Source organism: Microtus oregoni, unplaced genomic scaffold, assembly GCF_018167655.1.
Source record: "Microtus oregoni isolate MIOR12 unplaced genomic scaffold, Mior012 000107F_000, whole genome shotgun sequence".
Classification (NCBI taxonomy): domain Eukaryota; kingdom Metazoa; phylum Chordata; class Mammalia; order Rodentia; family Cricetidae; genus Microtus; species Microtus oregoni.
The window spans coordinates 474,574-498,745 of record NW_024544722.1 but is presented as its reverse complement, the minus strand read 5'-3'; the positions used below and the strand labels follow the sequence as shown (position 1 = coordinate 498,745).

The 24,172-nt window shown below is 35.6% G+C and overlaps 2 protein-coding genes across 3 annotated transcripts in view; one reads left to right on the top strand and one right to left on the bottom strand.

The window, feature by feature from the left end:
- Positions 1–12,228, top strand: part of LOC121443445 (MICOS complex subunit Mic27) — a 57,220-nt gene extending 44,992 nt beyond the window's left edge. For both annotated transcript variants that reach the window (XM_041645199.1, XM_041645200.1), the window contains exons 7-9: positions 4,447–4,560; positions 4,758–4,866; positions 11,671–12,228. In XM_041645199.1, the coding sequence (XP_041501133.1) occupies positions 4,447–4,560; positions 4,758–4,866; positions 11,671–11,759 (312 nt within the window). In that variant the 3' untranslated portion in view covers positions 11,760–12,228. The remainder of the gene's footprint in view (positions 1–4,446; positions 4,561–4,757; positions 4,867–11,670) is intronic.
- A 7,024-nt stretch (positions 12,229–19,252) lies between these two features.
- The window catches only part of LOC121443436 (spermidine/spermine N(1)-acetyltransferase-like protein 1), a 28,941-nt gene continuing 24,021 nt past the window's right edge, over positions 19,253–24,172 (bottom strand). The window contains exons 5-8 of the mRNA XM_041645193.1: positions 21,383–21,463; positions 20,894–20,995; positions 20,190–20,230; positions 19,253–19,423 (exon numbers count right to left, since the gene is read on the bottom strand). Coding sequence (XP_041501127.1) covers positions 19,253–19,423; positions 20,190–20,230; positions 20,894–20,995; positions 21,383–21,463 — 395 coding nt within the window. The remainder of the gene's footprint in view (positions 19,424–20,189; positions 20,231–20,893; positions 20,996–21,382; positions 21,464–24,172) is intronic.

Genomic DNA, 24,172 nt, shown 5'->3' with positions numbered 1-24,172 from the left:
AAATAATCACACAAAAACTGTATTAATTTACACTGTCTGGCCCATTATGTCTAGCCTCTTATTGGCTAACTCTTACATATTAGTTTAACACATTTCCATTAATGTGTATTGCCACTTGACTGTGGCTTACCAGCATGAATCTAACCAGCATCCATCTTGGGCAGGAGAACCATGGCTTCTGCCTGTCTCTGCTTTCTTCCTCCCAGAATTCTGTTCTGTCTTCTCCGCCTACCTGAGTTCTGCCCTATCAACTAGACCAAGGCAATTTCTTTAATAACCAATGAAAGTAATACAAATATAGAAAGGCCTCCTACACCAAATCTTAAGTTGTATTTTAAACATTGAATTTCAAAACTTTATAATGCATTTAAGCCAATTTTCTTAGGAACATATTTTATTCATATTTTGTCATATTGTATTATACTTAAATTGTTTAGTTTCAAGTGAAACTGGTGTAGAAACTTGTAGAAAAAGCAAATGTAAGACTCTGAGTCAGTTTGCAAAAGAAGTCATCATATTAAGTGAAATTATCTAGATTCTGAAAGACAAATAAGTATCAAATGTTTTCTCTCATTTGTGGATCCTGGTTTTTTTAATGACGCATGAAACCACACACACATGTATGTGACATGAAAATGTATATATGCACACACATATATGACATGAAAGCATAAGTAAATCTAAGGGAAGGAAGAAGACTCAAAGATGGTGGGAAGGAATGGGAAGGCATTGGGAGTGTATATGCTCAAAGTACACGATATACTTGAAAGTAATTGCCTTTATGAAATTGACCATGGAAGAAATTTTATGAGGAAATTTGGAAAAAAAAATGTATTTTATTATTGAAAGTAACCACTAGTGATCAGTATTCAAAATTCTATGAGTATCTTTTACTATAAAATAAAAAAAAAAACTTTTTTTTTTTTTTTAATAATTTTTTTTATTAAGAAAAGAAGAAAAAAAAACATAAACAAAAAACAAGTTTCCACCTCCTCCCAGCCTCCCATTTCCCTCCCCCTCCTCCCACCCTTCTCCCCCTCCTCCCACCCTTCTACCCCTCCCCCCACTCCTCTCCCCCTCCCTCTCCAGTCCACAGAGCAGTCCAGGTTCCCTGCCCTGTGGTAAGTCCTAGGTCCTCCCCCCTCCGTCCATATCTAGGAAGGTGAACATCCAAACTGGCTAGGCTTCCACAAAGCCAGCACATTAAGTAGGATCAAAACCCCGTGCCATTGTCCTTGGCGTCTCATCAGCCCTCATTGTTCGCCATGTTCAGAGAGTCCGGTTTTATCCCATGCTTTTTCGGTCACAGTCCAGCTGGCCTTGGTGAGCTCCCAGTAGATCAGCTCCACTGTCTCAGTGGGTGGGTGCACGCCTCGTGGTCCCGACTTCTTTGCTCATGTTCTCCCTCCTTCTGCTCCTCATTGGGACCTTTACTTAGACTAGAGAGATGACTCAGTGGTTACGAATACTTGGTGCTCTTCAGAGGCTCCAGATTTAGTTCCTGGCACTTACTTACATGGCAACTCATAGCCATCTTGAACTCCAGTCCCATGGGGCCTAATGGCCTACTCTACACAAGCATCAAACATGCACATGGTGTACACATACACACACACTCTCCTCTCTCTCTCTCTCTCTCTCTCTCTCTCTCTCTCTCTCTCTCTCTCTCTCTCCGTGTGTGTGTGTGTGTGTGTGTGTGTGTGTGTGTGTGTGTGTGTGTGTGTATGCACAGGCAAAGCCTTCATACACATAAAATAATGATAATTAAAAATAAGTTAATAAAATAAATTTTAGAAGATCTTTGGCTACTCAAACAAATCTCCTTAAAGGGATATAAGATAAGAGCTTTTTGTTATACTTTTTCTTTTAGAAGGAAAGGACTGGCAGTTTTCAAAACAAGTGATAATTCATACTGCAGTTTGTAGAATAAAAGCCTCAATCAATATGACATTATTTTTTAAAAAATATTTTTCTTCCAGTATTTCATTAACTTATATAAAGATTAACCAAGTAGCCTGTCTTTGGACTTCATAAAGCTAAAAGCTAAAGTTAACTTAGCTTTACTAACTTTGTGATTAGAAAACTCCCTCAAATTATATTAAATATGTCAATGTATACATAGGGGTAAAGATTGCTTTATAGCAATGGTGGTACTTTTTATATTAGTATATAAAGGAAGGATGTATTGCTTAAGAATGTATTAATATTAAAGACCTTTACTGGGTATCAAGTCTAAATAAATCCTAGATGGAATAAAAATCTATTCATAAAATAAAATGCTATTTAAAATGTAAGAGAAAAAAGAGGTATATTTTTAACTGTTTTGAAATAAATTAGTTCTTATATAAACCAAAATCTTGAAGCCATCAGAGGAAAAATATATATATTTGACTATATAAAATAATTATAATAAGTCATATACAATGATTAATAAATAAATAAAAATACTGGAGGAACTATTTGTAATATACACAACAAAGGTTAAAATTCTTAATGTATTAAGAACTCATATAAATAAATAATGAAGAGATGACTACTATTCAGAAAAGTAGAAAAAGTCGACAGATAGGTAGTGAACAGTATAAGATGTATTAATGGCCTAATCAAAGATACTAAGTTTTTATCAGCAATTGTATAAGTATCAATTTTATAGACCATTTATATTTTGATACTGGGGGACTTTTTCTTAGCAGTGCTAGGGATCAAACTCAATGCCTCATGTACATCCATATGTGTGCATTTTCTTTGTCTTTGAGCTTCAAAGACTTAATGACTTAAATGAATCATAATTTTGCTGTTGAATAAAAAGGGTAGGAAAACAGAAGTATGCCTGTGGTGGAAGTGTAAATTGCTGCTGTGTATTGCTAACTTTTTGAAGAACCATATAATAACATCTTAAAAAATCAAAATTAGTATGATTCTTAGTATAGAAATTCACTTCTAGGAATTTGTTCTGAGAAAACAGTGCAGCTGTGAATGATCCCAATTGTTTGTATAAGGAATAGGATGCTAGTTTCATCATTGTTTATACCTGCTTCCATGCTGTATTGTTTCTCTTTTTTTTCTGTACTGGGGAATGACCGTAGAACCTCATGCATTGTAGAGAAGCACTCTACCATAGGGTTGTTTTTCCAACCCTGAATTGCTTAAAATTTTCAAGTATAATTATAATTGAAATTTTATAATTAGTAAAAACAATAAAACTTTTTAATTTGAAGAACAAAACATTGCTTTAGAAAAGACACATGTTTGTCAAAATTATAATCATATAAATCATATAAAGTTCTCTATTAAATCTTAATATATAGTTGTAACCATGAGGGAGGATGGGGAAAAATAAGAAGGAACCAAAAGATATTCAAAGGGAAGTGTGCTATTAGTAAAAGTTACCCCAGACTAATGTGGAACTAAGGATCTTCCATCTGGGATATCAAGGACAGGTTCCACTATTCCCAACATTACCTTTCTACCAGAAATAAGTGTCATTCTCTTAAAAAATTATTATGTCTTTTGTTTCTCTGTGAATGGAGAAAGATTGATAAAGTTTTAAGCAAAACACTTATAGCATCTTAGAAACCTTATTTTTCTTAGTTAACTGTTTATTTTCTCAAAATACTTCTTCCTAAACTATTATAGATGCAATTTTCACTTAAAGTCCTCTAATAGGAGCCATTTGGCCAGATCAGAAATGGCAGAACACAGAGTGACAAACCTTGAATGATGTCACTCATATAGAATCTAGAGAATTTAAAACACAGAGAAGAAAATTGTAAACTAGTGGTTGCTGGGGGCTGGTGATGGAAGGTCACTGGGAGAGGAGATGTTTGTATATATTGAAAGTTACAGAGCAAAATGGTAGGATACAAAAAAGTTCATGAGGTCAGTCTATAGCTGAGCAATTAGAGTAAATAAGCATATATTGAATATCTGAAATTTGCAGAGGAAGTTGATCTTAAGTGTTTTCATGAGCTGATATCTATGTTGGTAAGCTTGATTACACGAATGAATAAAAAAAAGTAAACTTATACAAAAGCATTGTGTTGTTTACTTAAATAGATATAATTTTTATTTGTAGTGCCTCTATAAAGTTAAAAAAATATTTAAAAATAATAAAATAGGGGCTGAGGTATGGCTTCTTATTCGAGTACTATGCACAAAGCCTGGAGTTCAATCCCTAACACTGTAAAAATTATATTAAAATAAATGGGCATAATTTAAATTGATGTTATATTGTGAAATAAATTATATATTTATTCACCATTTAGGGAGTTAGTAATTGTTCATATAAGACTTTGAAAATACTGCTTTATTTCATATGAACTAGACATTGATATTTTTATTGTTAATTGCAACTTAAGTATTCATATAAAATACTTGATCTGAATTGAAAAATTGTTATTTTAACTTTTAAAAGTATGTTATTTAACTCATTTTTTTCTTTGTTAGATAACGGGGAAGAAGGCATATACTACAAGCCAGCAAATTTATCAAGCCATTAAGTCATTGTGGACAAAAAGCAGTGAAAAAGAATCACTCCCCGAACCAAAGGAAGGAACTAAGGTATACTTTAAATAAACCAAAACAGTACACATTAAATTTCAGTTTCAGTAAGCATTGGCTCATATTGATGATACTACCAAGAGGTCAAAGATAAAATAGAGATAAATGAAAGACTCACAATAACTTGGTATGGTATAATTTTATATTCTTTTAGTAAAATAATTTGCTTCTGAAACAACAATGTTTTTCATAAACAGGTAGGAAGGTCTGATGAAATACATGCCAAAACTCCTGACTCGAAACATTCAGTGTCTTTTCCAAAAGAACTTGCCTCTGCAACAAAGGTTAAATCGGAATCTACTGCAGGTTTGTTTGGAATTTTTAATTTTGTTTTCAGTTTTATTCAATAATTTTAGGGCATTATAGTTGATACTCTGAACTTCCATGTTTTCCTAAATGTTTTCTCTCTTATATGTATGCTGTGATTTTCATTTTTAGTTATGAGGGACCTATATCCCTGAGATTTTTCCTTTTAAATCACTACATAGCTGTAATACGAGTCTCCACGTGTGTGGGTATAGAGTAGTACTGTCAGTATGATTGAGTGAAGCATTCAATATCACTTTATAAATGTGAGCTATTCTATCAGGAGGAGGAAAATGTACCTTTTTAGAATCCTATCAACTGACAGGTGTGAGTCACACCTACATAAAGCATATCAGCTTCCATTTCTCATGCTATTTACCTGTCAGTCTCCTGTCAGGCTTAGTTTCCCTGGTCTGTGCTTTAATTAAGTACAGTACCAGAAGAAACTGCAGCATGAAGTAGTACATGCAGCATTGTTATAACTTTGCTAGTATTCACTATTGACAATTAATACTTTGTGGTACTAAAGAGTAATAGTTACACTTTTGAAAGATATCCCATCATGATCAAAAAGAATATGGCCAAATGTTTAAAACTGCTTTGAGAACCTAGTCACATAAACCTATCTGCCACAGATTTGCATGGATTTGCTTTTCTGTACAATGTGAATGATTCAACCCATAAGCTGCATCATTGCAAAGGAAATCTGCCAGATTCAGAGGTGGAAAGGTAGAAATAGTACTGTGATCTATTTATAAATCATGTACTGTGATAGAGAGTGCTTATAAGTATTGTATTTAACCATCAATACAAATCAAAATGAAAACCCACATTTGATGTAGTGGTGGTTATTCCCATCTCATGATGGAAAGCTCCCAGAGAGTAAGCTGTTGCAGGGAACAGGCTTCTTGTTCATCCCGGCCACCCCGTTAGCTTAGCCCTGAAATAACCACACACAAACTATATTAATTAAATCACTGCTTGGACCATTAGCTCTAGTTTCCTATTGGTTAATTTTTATATCTTAATTTAACCCATTTCTATTAATCTGTGTATCACGACGTGGCAGTGGCTTACCAGGAAAAATTCCCACTGTGTCTGTCTTCAGCGGATCCTTGGCATCTCTCTGACTCTGCTTTCTTCCTCCCAGAAATTCAGTTCTGTCTTCTTCACCTACCTAAATTCTGCCCTATCAGGCCAAGGCAGTTTCTTTATTCATTAGCCAATACAATCAACACACAGAGCAGACTACAACATCAGTAAGCAGCTGTTTTTTTTTTTAATATTCAATTTGTCAGTAGCAGAACCATATTTCTACCTCATCTTCATGATGCCACAGTCCAACCTCTTTCCATTGTGCATAGTTCTTCTAATATAAAACCAGAATTTAGACTCTAATTTCCTCTTCCTCCTACTCCTATCTCAATCTCCATTTGGCAGTACAACCTACAACCCAAGCAGTTGGGAAACTGAAACAGAAGACTTGGGACTTGGAAGCCAGTATGGGCTCTTACTTATCTAGTGAGTTCCTATTCTAGCCTGGGCTACATACCAAGACCCTGTCCCCAAAGAGCAAGATTCTAATAACAATAGTATAAGAACAAGAAGAGTTGTCATCAAATAGCAAAACCTGATTTGGCTATTCTTCTGTCTTTCCTTTCTAATCAAGATAAGTTATACAACTTTTAGACTTTCTCTGAGTAACCTACAGTTGAGCATATTTATAAAGGATATAATATATGCCGTCATTTTTCTAAATGTCTTGTCAGTTCTCACCTATCTTGGTGAAGGTGAAACAAAATACAGCTTAAAGTAGGATTCAAACCATTCTCACCTAATATTTTTCCTTATCCACCTATGATCTGGAACTCCTTTCCTGTCTTGGATGATGTGGTATATAAAGAGCCTTCTAAGGAGACTTGCAGTGGAAAAGGCATACCAGTGATACTTATGATCATTATATCTCTTAGTTCATGCTACTATAAATAAGAATAATATAGACTGCATTGCTTTCATTCAAGAGAATGTAAGTTCAAGATTAGGGTGCCAGAATGGCCAGGTTCATATGAAGACACACTTCTGGCTCTTAAACAGTTGGGGTCTTGAATCTCTCACATGACAAAGAAGAGAACCAAGCAGATTGTGAGGACACTTTACTGGATACAAATTCCACTCATAAGGACTTCATCACCTCATCTAATCCCGATTACCTCCCAGAGGTCTTGCCTCCTAATACCATCACATTGGTGGTTAGGGTTTAAGTGTAACAGAATATTTTTGAAGGTTAATTATCTCAACCTTAGAATTTATCATTTCTCCATTTCACATATAATCACCAAGTTCCATGACATGGGAAGTGGCAGTGATTATGATCACAGGTTTTAGGATAAGACTTGTAGGTAAGTACTAAACCCAGTATTTGAATAATTCTATTACCTGGAGCAAGATACTCACCACCATTTATGTTCAGTTTTGCTATCTGCAACTCAGTTTCCTCATCCACAAAAATAAAAAAAGAGAGAGAATAATAGTTCTCACATGTTTGCTGCAAGGGTTAAATTCTCTCTCTCTCTCTCTCTCTCTCTCTCTCTCTCTCTCTCTCTCTTTCTCTCTCTCATGCACACATGCACACATACCCTGACACAGGGTCTCATTATGCATTCCAGAGTAACCTTGTACTGCTAGGAGTCCTCCTGCTTCAGCCTTTTCAGTTCTGAGTGAAGCCTCTATTCAGATAAATTATAAGTTCCACAGGTAATTCTGTGTGTTCAACAATTTAAGAATATCTGAGGATCAAAGTTCTAAAGGTAGAAGGACCTTTCTAATTAGGAAATTTGAGTGAACCAAGGCTTTGATCAGACTGTGGACTGGAATGTAAATTAAAGGAGTAAGTAGAGATGTTAGAGGACTTAGGAAATTCACACCTGGTATGGGAGAATTGTCTGTATTCTGTCAATCATGTTTTAAATAAATGCTGATTGGCCAGGCAGGAAGTATAGGCAGGTCGATTAGACAGGAAGTAGAGGCGGGGTGATAAGAACAGGAGAATTCTGGGAAGGAGGAAGCCCATTGTTCCCCATTCCTGCCCAGACCACCAAAGAAGCAGGATGTGATCTACCCCGCTGAGAAAGGTACCGAGCCATGTGGCTAACATAGATAAGAATAATGGGTTAATATAAGCTACAAGAACTAATAAGAAGACTGAGCTAATGCAGACTCTCTCTGTGATTTTCTCTGGGACTAAACGGCTGGGGGACCGGGCAGGACAGAAGCCCTAACAAGCAGGCCCTCATGTTATAGCACACACTGTGAAGCAAATCTGAATGCAGAAGACACATGTAATTATTTGTCACATCCTACTAATATCTCTGCTTAATACACCTTTGTTGGAGGGGTGGCCACTGGCAGGTTGTCCATGCCCCAGTGGAGAACCCCAAAGCTATGCTCATACAGGAAACATTAATTGGATTCAGTGGATTGTTTGAAGGAAAGGAAGGGGGTGAGGGAGAGAGAGAAGATATGAAATGTTTGAAGTGGGAAGGGAGTCATATCAGGGGAAGGGCCAGAAGAAGCTAAAGGGAGGGAGTGGGGAGTGGCTATGATTATGATACATCATATACCTTTCTGAAGGTTACTGATGATAGATAAGTTTCTTAATGCTTTAGTAGATAGCCCTAAACATGCACATATGGGAAGCATGAACAGCACTTAGTGGTTTATCAAAAATAAATAAAAGGGCTGGAGAATTTGCTCAGTGGTTAAGAGCACTGGCTTCTCTTAAAGATTACCCAGGCTTGATGCCTTGCACCCACATGACAGCTCATTACTGTCTATAACTCCATTTACAGGGGATCCCATGCCCTTTTCTGGCTTTTGTGGATACCAGGCATGCATGGGGTATGCCTATATACACACAAACAACCATTTATGATAACTGATAATGATAATAATGTTAATAATAACAATAATAATATTGATATGAATTTAGCAATATGTTTTGGAAGATACAGGGGTGGGAAATGGGAGGCAGTTAATTCTCATATATCACTGTGCACATATATGAAATTCTCCCCACTCTTGGATGGAACATAGAAGCCAATCATTGGCTACCAAAAAAGGGAAAATCTGTTTTCCCCAGGGACAAGCCCCATGACAGGTTATCTGATCCCTTGTGGTCAGCCCTAAACATGTATCAAATGAACAATAATGGACTATGTTGTGTATGTGTATTTCTGAAGTTTCATAACAGTAATTGCTTTCTTAGAGTCTCTTTATATTTATATATATATATATATATATATATATATATATATATATATATATATGCCAGAATTTATATAGCCACAATTTTCACTAAAAAAAGATAGGAAAATTATGTATGTATGTATGTTGTATGTACCAGTAATAAAGAAGAGGTTATGAAGTTGAGAGTGGAGTTAGCATGGGAGGACTTAGGGGGGGAAGAGTGTAAATGATATAAAAAAAAGTACCCAAAACCTAAATATTCGATTTAACAAAATTCTCAAAAATAAAGAAAAATTTAAAGAAATTTTCAAGGAATTAAAAAAATAGTTCAAAAAACTTTTCACATTATTGAGCATGGCTGCCACCAGGTGGCAGTGAAGATACATTTGAGAAAAGCTGACAAGCACAAAACCATTAGCATTTCTTTACCCTCTTTTAAGCCATTTTCAAAAGTTTTCAAATGAAAATCAAATATATAGTAATATTTTATTGTATTTAGATATTTAAAAATATTATCTAGTAACAGAATTAATGCCTACTGTAATTTTCAAGTAGTACCATTTGGAAATATAATCTGTAAGATAACATGAAAACATCTAATATTTCTGTTGGCAATAAAAATGGAAACATAATATTCTTGTGGTTTGTCACCTACATTTACTACTGAATAAAATATATAATTTTTTAGAGATTAGAAAACTTGTCTATATCATAGTCCCCTAAAAGGACCTCAGATGAAAAATTCCCTAATGTATGGTGAACAGTATTAATGTCATGGGTAGTGTTCATGACCTGATTTTTTAAATATATTTGTTCATAATTTCATATATATCACACTTTGTAAAGTATAAAATGTTTTTGGAAATACAGACATAATATAAATCATTGTATTCACTTTTTTTTTTGTTTCTATAGCTTTGAAGCCTGCCCTGTAACTAGCTCTTGTTCTTATAGACCAGGTTGGCCTCAAACTCAGAGATCCCCCTGCCTCTGCCTCCCTGGTGCTGGGATTAAAGGCATGCGCCACCACCACCTGGATCTTCCCTTGTTTTAAATTATAAAGCTGAAAATATTCTGTGAGCAAAATCTATGGCTCTCCAAATTTATAAAATCATTTAAAAATGATTCAGACATTGGAAAAAATTTAAAAAATAGAAGGAATTATTAGATTTACTTTTCAGAGACTAGAAAATTTAAATTTATGTTGTTGACTACTTTTGCTATCTTAAGACAAGTACCCTAACCCTTATCTTTTTTTAAGTAAACTTCCATTTCTAATCAATAATAGAAGTGCTTTTACTATTTTGTTATTTCTTGCTTACTTACAATGCACAAAGTAGTATATGCATTATGTTGCTCCCATTACTTATCTAATGCTAAAAGTAAGTGTGTGATGTTGTTACTATACTAACCTCCATTTTTCAGAAAGTCAAGCCTCTATAGGAGTCTTGACAAGGCTAGTCACTCTGGCTTCCCCACTTAGCAACTGAATTATAATAGTCAAATTAATCTCTCTAAATTAAAATCTCCTTATTTGCCAAATGTGGATAATTCAGACATGCATTGCTTAATGCCAGGGACAAATTCTGATGAATGTGCCATTACATTAGATGATTTCATCATGGTGGAAACACCACTGTGCATGTATGCAAATTAGTTAACATAGGTCAGTATGCAATGTGACTTATATCAACGTAACCCCAAACGTGTGGTACATTGGACTCTATCTTGCCTGGCACACAATTAATTTGTCAAGCTAACTATTAAGTCATATTATCAAATCTAAGAATAAATTCTCAAGCTCAAACACATGAAACCCATCAGTAACCATAATACAGTTTAGGCTCCTTCATTTTTGAAATAATCACTTCACTTGGCATATAAGATATTCTTACTCTTTTTTTCTTTTTCTTTTTTGTTTTTCGAGACAGGGTTTCACTGTGGTTTTGGAGCCTGTCCTGGAACTAGCTCTTGTTCTTGTTCTTCTCACAATTCTCTCAAATGTCACCATCCTTCAGGGAGCAAAGCAATGGCTTTTTATCTGCTATGCCTACTTCTTTCTTCCTATATAGTCTCTTTTACTTAGGTAAAACTTCTCTGATTAAACACAGCTATGCCATTCGTCTACTTAATGGTGACCCTGAACTACCGTGAGCCTCTGTTCTCTCACTCACCGACACCTATTTGTCTACTGTATTGTAGCCATGTCGTATTGGGGCCTCACACTTCCTTGCCTTCAGCTCATCGTGGAAGTCACTTCTCACAGATATCTACAGAGCACATGTCTGTATCTCCCTCGATTCTTTGCTCAAATATCACCTTTCAAGAAACTCTTTCTAAGCCACATTATATAAAATTAGAAATTATCCCAACATTTCATGTGTCCCTCTGTGATTTCGTGTTCTGTGCAACACCTAACCATCATAGAACGTACTATGTATTTTACTTATCTTGCTTATCTCACCCATGTGAGGCTCATGTTGAGATTTTGTTTTGCTCATTTCTATATTCCTAATACCAAATATAAATGTCTTCTTTTTCACTTTAATACTTCATCAGGCACTACACAGTTTCTACCTGACCCCAACCTCATGGATCATGGGCAGTCTCATCCAGAAGATAAAGATATGTACAGCACTAGAAGCTGAAATGGACTACAGTGGGAGCCTGTGGAGAGATCCGCAAGATGTACCAAGTGGGAAACGATGGTGAAAGATCATGTAATAGATGGGAAACTGACAGCATGATTCTACATGTTCCCATGTTTAATTCCAAATAAACAGTTTGCCCAATGATGCAAGTGGTTAAAACACAAATTAATGAATACAACACAAGTAATATTAAGAGATTAATGAGGCAACTGAAGTAGAAGTACTAGGAGTATATTTTATGACTTGTAAGAGAATTTATTAGAAAGCAAAATAAGGTGAAGATATGAACGTCAGTAAGACTAAAATATGCAAATATGCATATGCAAATATACATATACATATTTATACATGTGAATCTGCTTCAATTTTCCCAGTTTATTCTCAGTTAACTTAGAGTGGTGGATAGAAGGATGTGGTTTTTTTCCCCAGAGCTGAAATAAAATATCCATATTTTATGGCACATGAACTTGGATATATGTCTTTGTTTTATTTAATTTAACTTTTTTTTTTTTTTTTTTTTTTTTTTGGTTTTTCGAGACAGGGTTTCTCTGTGGTTTTGGAGCCTGTCCTGGAACTAGCTCTTGTAGACCAGGCTGGTCTTGAACTCCCAGAGATCCGCCTGCCTCTGCCTCCCAAGTGCTGGGATTAAAGTCGTGCGCCACCACTGCCTGGCTTGGTTTAACTATTCTTAAATGCCTGAAAACATCTTAAACAGACTGTATACTACATTGTCCTAATATTGCTTACCAACTTTGATACTACTTCCTGGGTGTTGTGCTTTTTCTGTTTTATTCCTCTCAGGCCTCATAAACCCATCAACATCATCTTTCCTATTTCATCGAGAAGAAATGTACAATTCTTCGATCCGACCATTCATGTCCAGTCACCTACCTTCCTGAGTTAACTCTTTGCACTGTGTTCTTTGTACCCTTTCCTAAGACTTGTGTTTTCAACTCAGATCCCCGATTTTCCATTTTTACAGTACTGTATTTCATCTTGTTTAAACCTCAGTCTTCGGTTTCTCTTCAGCTCTATCCCTCAACTGGTAAATGGATTTAGTTTTTTTTTTTTTTTTTAAGAAAATCTTAAAGCACAATACAAAAAAAAGGACAAAACATAACAGCCTCTTCCCTCAAACTGTCTTTTGACTTTCTTTCTTTAATTTCTATACATGTTTAAAGTGCTATTAATGTGTAAATGAAGTAAAGCACATTGATTATCAATAATACTTTAGTGACCATTACAGCCATTAGGTGTTAGATATTTAGGAGACAGGCAAATATTGTTTGATTATTAAGGATGCTTCAAACCTCAGTCACTGATAACACACTGCCTGGAGTGCTTTAAAATTTGCCCTGCCTTTCTTCCTGCATCAGCTTCTGGCATGCTGATGCACACCTTGTTTTCTGCTTCACTGTCAATTGAGTTTCATAATCAAATAAGCACAAAGCTTAGATGGCCTAGCAAGTAAAAGTGTTTTCCCTGAAGCCAAATGACCTGAATTAGAGCCCTCAGAGCCACATGGTGCAATGAGAGAACTGAATCTTACAGGTTATCCTGTGACCTGCACACAAGACAGTGACATGCTTATGTGCACACATGATAAATATTTTTTGTTTTGTATTTTGAGACGGGATTTTACTGTATAACAGCCTTGGTTGTCCTGGAACTTGCTCTTGACCAAGCTGGCCTCAAACTCGCAGAGATCTGCCTGCCACTGCCTTCCAAGTGCTAGGATTAAAGGCATGCGCTACTACTGCCCAGCTAAGTAAGTGTCTTTAAGTAAACAGAGTCCATTATTATTATTATTATTATTATTATTATTCAGAGTTTTTCTATGTAACAGTTCTGGCTATCCTGGAACTAACTTTTAGACCATGTTGTCCTCGAACTCAGAGATCCACCTGCATCTGCCTCCTTAGTATTGGGATTAAAGCCCCTTATAATTTTTTTCTACCATGGCTTCTACAATATCTCCAAAGAGAGTAAACCACTAATAGAAAGATTATAAATTAAGGAAGATTGTTCAATGAAAATAGATGTTTTTGTTAAGGCAAAGAGTAAGGTATTCTGTATTCATATGAGCTTTCAATGACTATAATTTGGAAAGGGCATATATGCAAAACCATGCTGCAAATTTGGATTCAGGTCAAGGACTGTATGTTAAGGACAAAACAGAAGAACTGAAAAAAAGTCTGTCTTCTCAAAAAATTTAGGTTTTAAGTTATAGCTCATATGAATTATATTGTTATATTGCAATAGCTAGTTTTTGACAGCTTATTTAATAGCAAAACTAAAACCATTCATTTATAGTGAGTTTCTTAAGCAATGTGTAGAGAGTATGACAAATATAACACCCTTAGAAAGGGAGAGCTAGTTCTAAATAAATAGACCTCATGAGACCTCAGTCAGGCAGATTGAAAACTGGGAAAATCTATTGAAAGAAGTTTGGGAGTAGAAGCACTGATTGTAAATTTTATGCGTTAGAGGTGGATGACAGCACTCATACTACAGATGTAGTTGAATTTGATATGTTGATGATGGAACTGATGACAAATATAATTTCATTGGAGAAATGACTTCTTTAGGGACATTCAAGGGTAAACCTAAATAAAGAGATATGAAGTGGAAATGCATATGTTAAAAGAATTTTCCTTATCTAGTGTCAACATATTTAGTATAGTAACTGACAGTGTCCCAGCAGTGGGGGACAAAAGACAGGAATTTCTAAAATTAATACAAGACAATGAAATTACTTCCTCAAATGCTTATCTCATGAAGTGTCATTGCATAACACACCAAGAGATTTTGTATGTGCAGTCATTAAAATGGGGCTGAGATGGTCTAGTGGGACAAAGGCTTATCATGAAAGCATGAAGACCTGAGTCTAAATCTCTAGAAGCCAAGTAATACCAAGTGTATCAGTGCACCTCTGTAATCTCAATGTTTCTACCCTCTTACAAGAAGACTGTGGAGATAGGAGGACCCTCAGAAGTTTCTGGGGTAGCTAGGCTCATGTTTGCAATAGTGAAGAACAAGAAATGTGTCTCAAGTTTTGGTCACAACACATATTCTTGTAGTATAGATGTGCCCACACTCACACATTATTGTATACACTAACATGTACACTCATGGACACTTTTAAGTATTTAAAATGGATAGTGTCATGTACAAGATCAAGCCAGTCAAAATTCCAGCACAGATAGGAGAGCTCCTGCCACTCAATGTTGAGGTCCTACCCCCTATCCAAGGAGCTATGACCCACTGAATGATGCTAACAAATAGTCACTTTCTATTGGGTATGTGGCCCCTGGTAGGTTGCTCAAGCCCCACTGGATGGCCTATAGCCATGTGCATATGAGCAGCATTAATTAGAGTCAGCATTAAAAAATAATGTGATGTGAAGTTAGGAGGGAGATTGAGTAGAGAGCATAAAGCAGAGTTGGAGAAGTAGTAGTGGATGGATATGGTCAGAATACATTGTATAGATGCATGGAACAAGGAAACAGTAGACATGGCAAACTGGTAGGGAAAAGCCCAGAAGGTATCAACTCAACCCAAAGAACTACAAGCAATGAAGGATGATGAGAGCAGGAGAAATAGTCTTCCTCAGGGAGGAGCGCACAAATTGGTTATCCAATACCAAATGGTCAACCCTGAAATCACAAGTTACACTATACAGACTGAGCAGCTTGGACTTACATATAAGGAATATGTATATGTATGTAAGAACAATTAATGAGAAAAGAGGCCACAAATTTGAAAAAGAACAAGGAGTGGTACATGGGAGAATTTTGAGGGAGGAAAGGAAAGCGGGACTGATGTAATTATAATCTCAAAAAATTAAAAGCAGAGAAAAATAAAAATATATTTTAATTATTTAAAACAATCTTGAAATTATAATTTTCATAGTTACCCCTCTACTTTCCTACCTGCAAATCTCATATATCCCTTCTGCTCTCTGTCAATGTGATGACCTCTTTTTCATTAGTTGTTATGCAAGTATGGGTGGGTGTGGATGTTGGTGTGTCTGTGTATGTGTGTGTTCCTAAATATATAAATACAACTTGCTCAGTCTGTACTTGAGTTTTTAAACCTGAATATTATAAGACCCAAAGGGTTAAACTATCACCAGCTAACAAAAATTCCTTAAAAATGTTGATTTTGACATGGCAGTATTTACTTTCAGAAGTAAGGTGGTTCGAGGCCAAATGTTGAAAACAATGTGATTTTTGAGACGTTATCAAGTCTTTTATGATATCACATACAAAATTCATGCCAGAACTTGATAATGAAAACTACAGACTTGGCAGTTTCAGGTATTTAACTTCTTATTTAAGTTATACACACACACACACACACACACACACACACATGCATTTTCAAGGTAAAAATCAACTTATCAGTACAAGTTGTCAAATTATAACAGTGTTCCGAAAGAAACTGAAATTATACCATGTTGTCATGTTAGCTATACATAGTTCCCTGATCTTCAAAAATTATGTAACCTTGCTTTTTAAATTTAACACAAGAATGTGCTCATAGATTTTAAGGCTTCTGCGAAATATTTTTTTTTGTGCATTTGCCACGCCATTTCCAGTCAACATAATTTTTCCCTGACCATTTTCAATGGTCAGCATGGAGCTGAAATTTGATACTGATCTTAAAGAAAAAAGAGTTCATTTCTCTTTAATAGACTTATAGGTCCCATTTTCTTAAATTCCAATATCCTTCACTTCATGATAGCACCATTCATGACATTGCTTTGTGACAGCACCTACATTTGTAAACAACAATTTCAAGAATTAAGCATATTAAAAGTAGAATTAGAACCAAGATACTCAAAGAACATCTGAGAACTCACTGAGAATTAGAGCTGCTTTGATGCATTAGGTTTTCAGATACAATGCCAGATACACAACTAGTTTTATGCTATCCTTTTAATTTTACTTTTGTAATCAGTTTAGTTTTTATATAGAGAAGGGTAATCAATTTCTTGTCTAGCTTCCTCTCTTTTAACTTTTCTTGAACTTGGAACCTCATAACTTCTATGTTTACTTGAATTCTTAGGTTGTTAATCAGTGTTCACCATTCCCTTCTTGAGACTTACTCCTCCTTTGTATTCTGTTATCCCTGCATTTCTTGTTACTCTTCCTGCTTCTGTTGCTCTAAATGTTTCAAAGCCTGAGACTTCTCAGCTTCCATTCTTTGTGATCTTATCTCATTCTCGATATGCTTTCATTTTTATTTTACCAGCTTCTGGCTTCAGCCACCATTTCTAAGTTACTATTCATATTATAGCCTCAGTCTTTTTCTAATACAGCAGACTAACCTATATTTCTAATGACTATTTATATCGATCCAACATTTCAAAGGTATTTCAATGTCATTGTGTCTAAAACTAAATACTTTCCCAATTTCTTATTCTCAAATCAATTTTTCTCCCTTTCCTAATTCTATCATTTTCTTATTACATCTTTATCTTCACTCTCCTGATATCACAATAACTTACTGGCTAATCTGCACACTGTCAACCTTACTTCAGATGGGTTTTGTTTGCATGTGAACCAGGTAAAGAGCTTAAACAAGTAATACATTTAAAACCAGAAATAAGGTGGCATTTGATGTGGGATGTCCTTTTGAACACTGCCAATATGTGTTGCTTTTATTGTTTGATGAATAAAGCTGTTTTGGCCTAGGGCACGGTACAATATAGATATGTGGGAAATCCAAGCAGAGATATAGGCCAAAAGAAGGTAGAGTTGGAGAAATGCCAATGAGCTGCTGGAACAACAAGATGTACTAGAGAACAGGTAATGCCATGAAGCCTTGTAGTGATACACAGATTATTTAAAATTGGTTGATTTAAATGTAAGAGCTATTCAGTAATAAGCCTGAGCAATCAGCCAAGAAATTATAATTAATATTAAACCTCTGAATTTTATAGATAGCAATGGGGACCAGCAGGCCAGAGAAAAACTGAACCAAGCTAGACAGATAAAAGCTTCTGGCTGCAGGTGTAGGTATAATACAGTATTTCCTTGGTGACATCAAGACTTTCCACACTGATCTCCTTAGCATATTTCAGAGTCACAAGATAACTTGTACCTCCAGGGAGCATGTTACATATCCAAAATAGGAAGACATAGGACAGGTGTACAGTGTGCAAAAAGGACACCTGAGTCCTTTTCATCAGATTTCTGTGTATAACTAAACCAGAACCCATATAGCCACAGTCTTCACTATAGGAAGGTAGAAAATGAGTATTTTTACTCGTGGTGAGGAAGGCAGAATATCAAAGTTCAGAAATGAATGAGTTTGATTTAAATGTATATTCCCTGATTCTTAAAGCTCATCTTTCATTTTGTGACAGTCATCTTTTTGACTATTAAGTTGATGTGTCAATGAAAACTTCGGTAGCTTACCATTGTCTATAGAGTCAAATGAAAACTTACTACTATCTTATATTCTAATTCTAATCTTGCTTCTTAGACACCTTCCTTCATATGTACATTTATGACATTCCATTTGCTTAATGAACATGTTTGCTCTTTCTGCCTGTGCTATTTTCTCTCAGTACACCCCTTTGTCTTGTTTCACTCTACATTCTTACATTCTACCTAACTTTCAAGTATAATTTTACTGTCACCTTTTCCATCTTCCAAATAGAATTTATTAATTCATTGCAACCCCGTGTCCTTGGTATATATAAATATGATAAACCAAACAAATTTTTAAATAAGTATTTTCTAATAGGCAAATATCCTTTGTGGGTATGACTGATGTATATCAGGAACTCACCCATTTATGATAGTTCTAGATGGTTACATAATCCCAAAATACTTGGAGCTTTATAAAGCAACTGTACCAGGAAGGATGGAAACATATACAAATAAAAGTGTTGAATGTGATATCTTCTCTAACTATAACCAAAGAGCTCTAGATGTTGAGGGATGGAATTACTTATGGAACAGTAGCAAAGAGGCAATGGTACTGAATGCTCAAGATAAAGAATCATGCGCTTTTCATAAGTAATGTCTTCAGAACTTAGCATCACTATAGGAAATGAATTGTAAACCTCATACCTACCTATTTCTATTTACATATACCCATACTTCATCACATATAAAACCTAAATCTTTAAGAAAATTCCATTTGAGAATTGTGCTTACCTTAATTTCAATTATGTTAAAATATGAAAATAACACCATTGTACATTTCATGAAATATAGTTACTAAAAACTTCAAGTCCAGTGTAAGTGGTTTTTGAATGATGAAATCAATTAGATTGTTAGAACTTTTACTAGACTTTAGTGTTTAGTTTGGATAATGAAGAATTGACTGTATCTTGAAAAATCTGTAAAGCCAAATATCTACAAGAGTATTTTGCTCACTTGCTTTATTTAACAACATTTGATGTCAAAGCGATGTTTCTAAGGTGACATTCAAACGTTGAGGCCTATCTTTGGATGAGTTGTTACTAGGTGTTTTCATTCTTCCTCTGCAAGTCCCAGGAGATCCTCGATGTTAAATCTGAACAAATGCCAGCCTTCCTCACAGGAAAGGTCTAAAGCCCCTAGGCGACTGTAGTACTCAACAGAATCCTGATTCCAAATGACGACAAGAAATTGCATGGCACTGCAGTGGGTGTTGATGGCTATCTGTTTTAAAACAAATAAATATTGTCCTTATTTGACAATATAGTCATTGTCTACAATATATAATACTATATGTATATAATAATTCAAAATACTATGGGTATTTTAGGACAAGAAGAATCTTTTATACCATTGTGAGTCACATTGTGGGTCTATTTTATGAGTAAAATTGCTTTCTACTCTCCTTCATGCTTACTTCTCCTTGATGGTAAAAAACACATATAGTGTGTACATTATATAGGAATAAAATTTAACTAAATATAACTTACAGAATCTGATTTTTCAACTTGAAGATCCACTTTAATAAATATTTGAAATGCATCTTGCAAAAATGTTTTGTGTATGTGAATGCACATGTTCATATGGGTTTGGGATGCATGTGTGTGCATGCATGTGGTGAGCCGAGGGCAACTCCAGCTGTTATCCCTCAGGTGCTCTCCACTTTTTGATAGAGGCAAAGTCTCTAACTGGCCTGATATTTCATTAAGTAGCTTAGGGTGGCAGCCAGTGAGCACAAAAGTTCCAAGTCTCTACCTTTCCCCTTGCCATTGCCGACATAAAAGTGTGTATCACCACTCCTGACTTTTTATGTGGGTTCTGAGAATTGAATTCAGATTCTCATGTTTACACGGCAAGCACTTTACAAATGAACAAGTCCTGGTGTTATACTTAATTAGTTAGATTAGTTACATAATCTTTGCCCTGTTAAAGAACGCTTGATGAAGAAAAGGATAACATGTAGACTCTTAATACTAACTATAATACATACCTGACTTAGTTTCTTCAGCATGTCACCCCCAATACCCAGACCTATGAAATAGACATTGTTAAATAAGGCTGTAAATTGAAGTTTTTCACATAAGTAGTCATTTAATTTTAAAGCAATAAAAGATCAAACTCTGTTTATGGTTGCCATATATTGTGAAATATACATAATATCATGTGTTGGAACTGAATTCGTGAATGCTTTAAATTATCTTTTATTTTATTGGAACATGGCGACAATGGTAATACAGAAGAGATTAGCTTTATCTTAAAATCCATGGTGAATAAATGAATCTTTGTCTTTGTATTCTTTCTTCTTCTTGAGAAATGGTTTCACCATCTATAGTTGGATGACTTGGCACTTGAATTCACAGAGAACTACCTTCCTCTACATCTTCTAAATACTGGAATAAAAGGTTTATGTCACCAGGCTGGCCATCACTGCTTTCATAGAACGGGGTATATTTCTTAACTATGTCTATTATTACAGATCAAAATAGCAGTTGGAGATAGCATAGCTTACTCGATGAATACTATTGAAGTACTTTCTAACTTGTAGTTGAGTCTTCACTGTACTAGGATCCTGATCCATTTCACGAAATAAAAATTAGTTATCTGAATATCTTAAAATCCTATCTATAGTCTTTATATTAAAATGGAACTTAGAAACTTTTAAATGTTTGTAAATATTACTGATTGTAGTTTTACCTTGGTAATCTTCACTGATGTAAAAATCCTCTAGGTGAAGCGTTTTACCAACCCAGGGGTCGTATGTGTAGTAGTACATGGCAAATCCAATAGTATTTACTTCTGGGGAGAAGAAAGGGGCAAAAAGTCTAATGCTTTCATTCACAAAAATTTATATGTCTTCAAATAGAATTTAAAAATTTATTTGCTGTTTTAACTATTAAAGCAATAAGTGGTTGCTGGACAAATTATCAGTACATAAATTTATAATGTAGAAAATACTTTTCTTATAAAATAGCATTTAAAAGAAAGTATGATTAGATATGCATTCTTATAATTTTTAATGCTTTTATAAGCAGAGTGGCATAACAATTATTTAAAAGTATACCAGGTTTGCATATTGCACTCCTGTGCTTAATACTATTTACACATTTTGTATTTATTAGCTGTTAATTCTGCTTTCAGATACAGAAAATATATTTTAGATTAAACTGGAGAAAAAATATTTACCCAATTCTGTCTGTTGACTGGGTGCTTCAGCAATTAGGCAGTAGAAAAGTGGATTTTCTCCAAAACCATCCCTGAATAAATCTGAAATATCAATTCACATACAATATGTCAACGTTTATAAGCAAACAAAGATGGGCTGCAAGATAAGAAGCAGCAGGAACATGTCTTCTAGCTGCATAGTAGCTATGTAGTAAAAACCATCTGAAGTGAGTATTTCAATCTTTACAACTTCAGGAGAGTCTGACTAGAATCTGCTGTTAATTTTGGCTAAATGTAGCTATGCATGTGGTGTCAACTACCTACCTATCTCCCTTTGAGTTTTCTAGCAGGTATCTAGAAATTACAGCTTGATTACAGCTTGTGTTTTTTGAAGTAGTTTATTGAAGCCTGGTTGATCAATAACTGTTTTGTCCGTAATGTACTGTGGCTTTATGTTTTAAGTAGACTTCAACTCAGATTGTTGAAATGAAGACATGGAGACTGATTGTTGTTATTCCAACCTCCACCAACTGAAGTGACTTCTTGGAATTTAAGTGAATTTAATTTCCTGTTTTGTGTTTCTATGGGAATTCTCCCTCCCTCTCTCTCTCTCTCTCTCTCTCTCTCTCTCTCTCTCTCTCTGTGTGTGTGTGTGTGTGTGTGTGTATCCCTCCCTCCCTCCACTCTCTCTTTTTGTGTTTTGAAGGAAAGAGAGAATTTTATTAAATTTCAACTCAGTCTCATAATCCCTGATACAAAGAACCTACAATAATAATATACACTAAATGTTTTTTTAGAAAATTAACAAAGTGCAAAAGAAATTAATGAAGGATAAAGAAAGGATATACAAATCCAGAAGTGACTCTTTTGAGTAATTATAAAAAGATTACTCCATTAAAATACAATGTTGAACATAATGGATACTTTTTTTTTTTTTACATTTTTGCCTTTAGTGTGTGTGTGTAGAGGGTGGTAGTCAGAGGACAACTGGCAAGAGTCAGTTCTTTCCTTCCACCATGTGGGTCCTAGGAATCAAACTCAAGTTAGGTCTTTACTCACAGCTCCATCTTCCAGACCCAAATACACTAAAAAAATTTTTAGTTATAATTTTTACAAGAAATACTTTGGATTTAAAGAAACAAGAAGGTTAAAAAATGAAGTGTTAGAAAAGATTCCATGCCAATGTAGGTAAAAGAAAGTTTGGTTAGCTATACTATTGTAAAATTATATATTACTTAAGGAGATAGAGGAATTGTGTAATTATAACAATTTAAATCACTTAGAAGATAGAGCAGGCAATATACAGCAAGCCAACAGCCAACATCAAACTAAATGGAGAGAAACTCCTAATGATTCCACTGAAATCAGGAACAAGACAAGTTTGTCCACTCTCTCCATATCTATTCAATATAGTGTCTGCGGTCCTAGCTAGAGCAATAAGACCACAAAATAAGATCAAGGGGATACAAATCAGAAAAGAAGTCAAACTCTCACCGTTTGCTGATGATATGGTAGTTTACATAAGCAATCCCAAAAATTCTACCAAGGAACTTCTACAACTCATATACACTTTCAGTAATGTAGCAGGATACAATATTAACTCAAAAATATCAGTAGCCCTCCTGTATAAAATAGATGATAAAGGGCTGGGAAAGAATCAGACAACACCCTTCACAATAACCACAAATAGCATAAAATATCTCAGAGTAACTTTGACCAAACAAGTGAAAGACTTGTATGACAAGAATTTTAAATCTTTGAAGAAAGAAATTGAAGAAGACACTAGAAAGTGGAAAGATCTTCCATGCTCTTGGGTAGGCAGAAGTAACAGAATAAAAATGGCAATTTTACCAAAAGCAATCTACAGATTGAATGCAATGCCCATCAAAATCCTAGCAAAACTCTTCACAGACCTTGAAATAACAGTACGTAACTTCATATGGAAAGTGGCAGGAGCATGGCAGGTAGCATGGCAGAAGTGTGGCAGAAACATGGCAGGAGCACAGCAGCGAGCATGGCAAGAGTATGGAAAGAGCATGGCAGGGAGCGTGGCAGTAGTGTGGCAGGGAGTATGGCAAGAGCCTGGCAGGGAGCATGGTAGGAGTATAGAAAGTGTGGCAAGAGTGTGGCAGGGAACGTGGCAAGGAGCATGGCAGGAGGATGGAAAGAGCCTGGCAGGGAGCGTGGTTGGAGTATAGAAAGTGTGGCAAGAGCATGGCAAGGAGCATGGCAGGACTATAGCAAGTATGTGGAAAGAGGGTGGCAGGGAATGTGGCAAGAGTATAGCAGGGGTGTGACAGGACTATAGCAAGTGTGTGGCAGGGGGTGTGGCAAGGAGAGTGGCAAGAGAGGGGCAGGGAGCATGTCAGTGTAGAAAGAGCGTGGCAAGAGTGTGGCAGGGAACATGGCAAAAAGTATGGCAAGAGTACACCAAGATCATGGCAGGAGCGTGGCAGAGAGCGTGGCAGGACTATATAGCAAGATCATGGCAGGGAGTGTGGCAAAATTGTGGCAGGTAGTGTGGTAGGAAAGTGGCAGGAGCATGGCAAGAGTATGGCAGGAGAGTGGTGGGAGATTGGCAATAGCATGGCAGGGAATGTGGCAGGAGTATAGCAAGTGCATGGCAAGAGTGTGGCCGGGAGCATGTCAAGATCATGTTAAGATCGTGGCAGGAAACATGGCAGGAGTATACTAAGAGCATGACAGGAAATGTGGCAAGACTGTGGCAGGGAATGTGGTAAGGAGCATGGCAGGAGTATACCAAGAGCATGGAAGATACTGTGGCAGAGATCATGGCAAGAGCATGGCAAG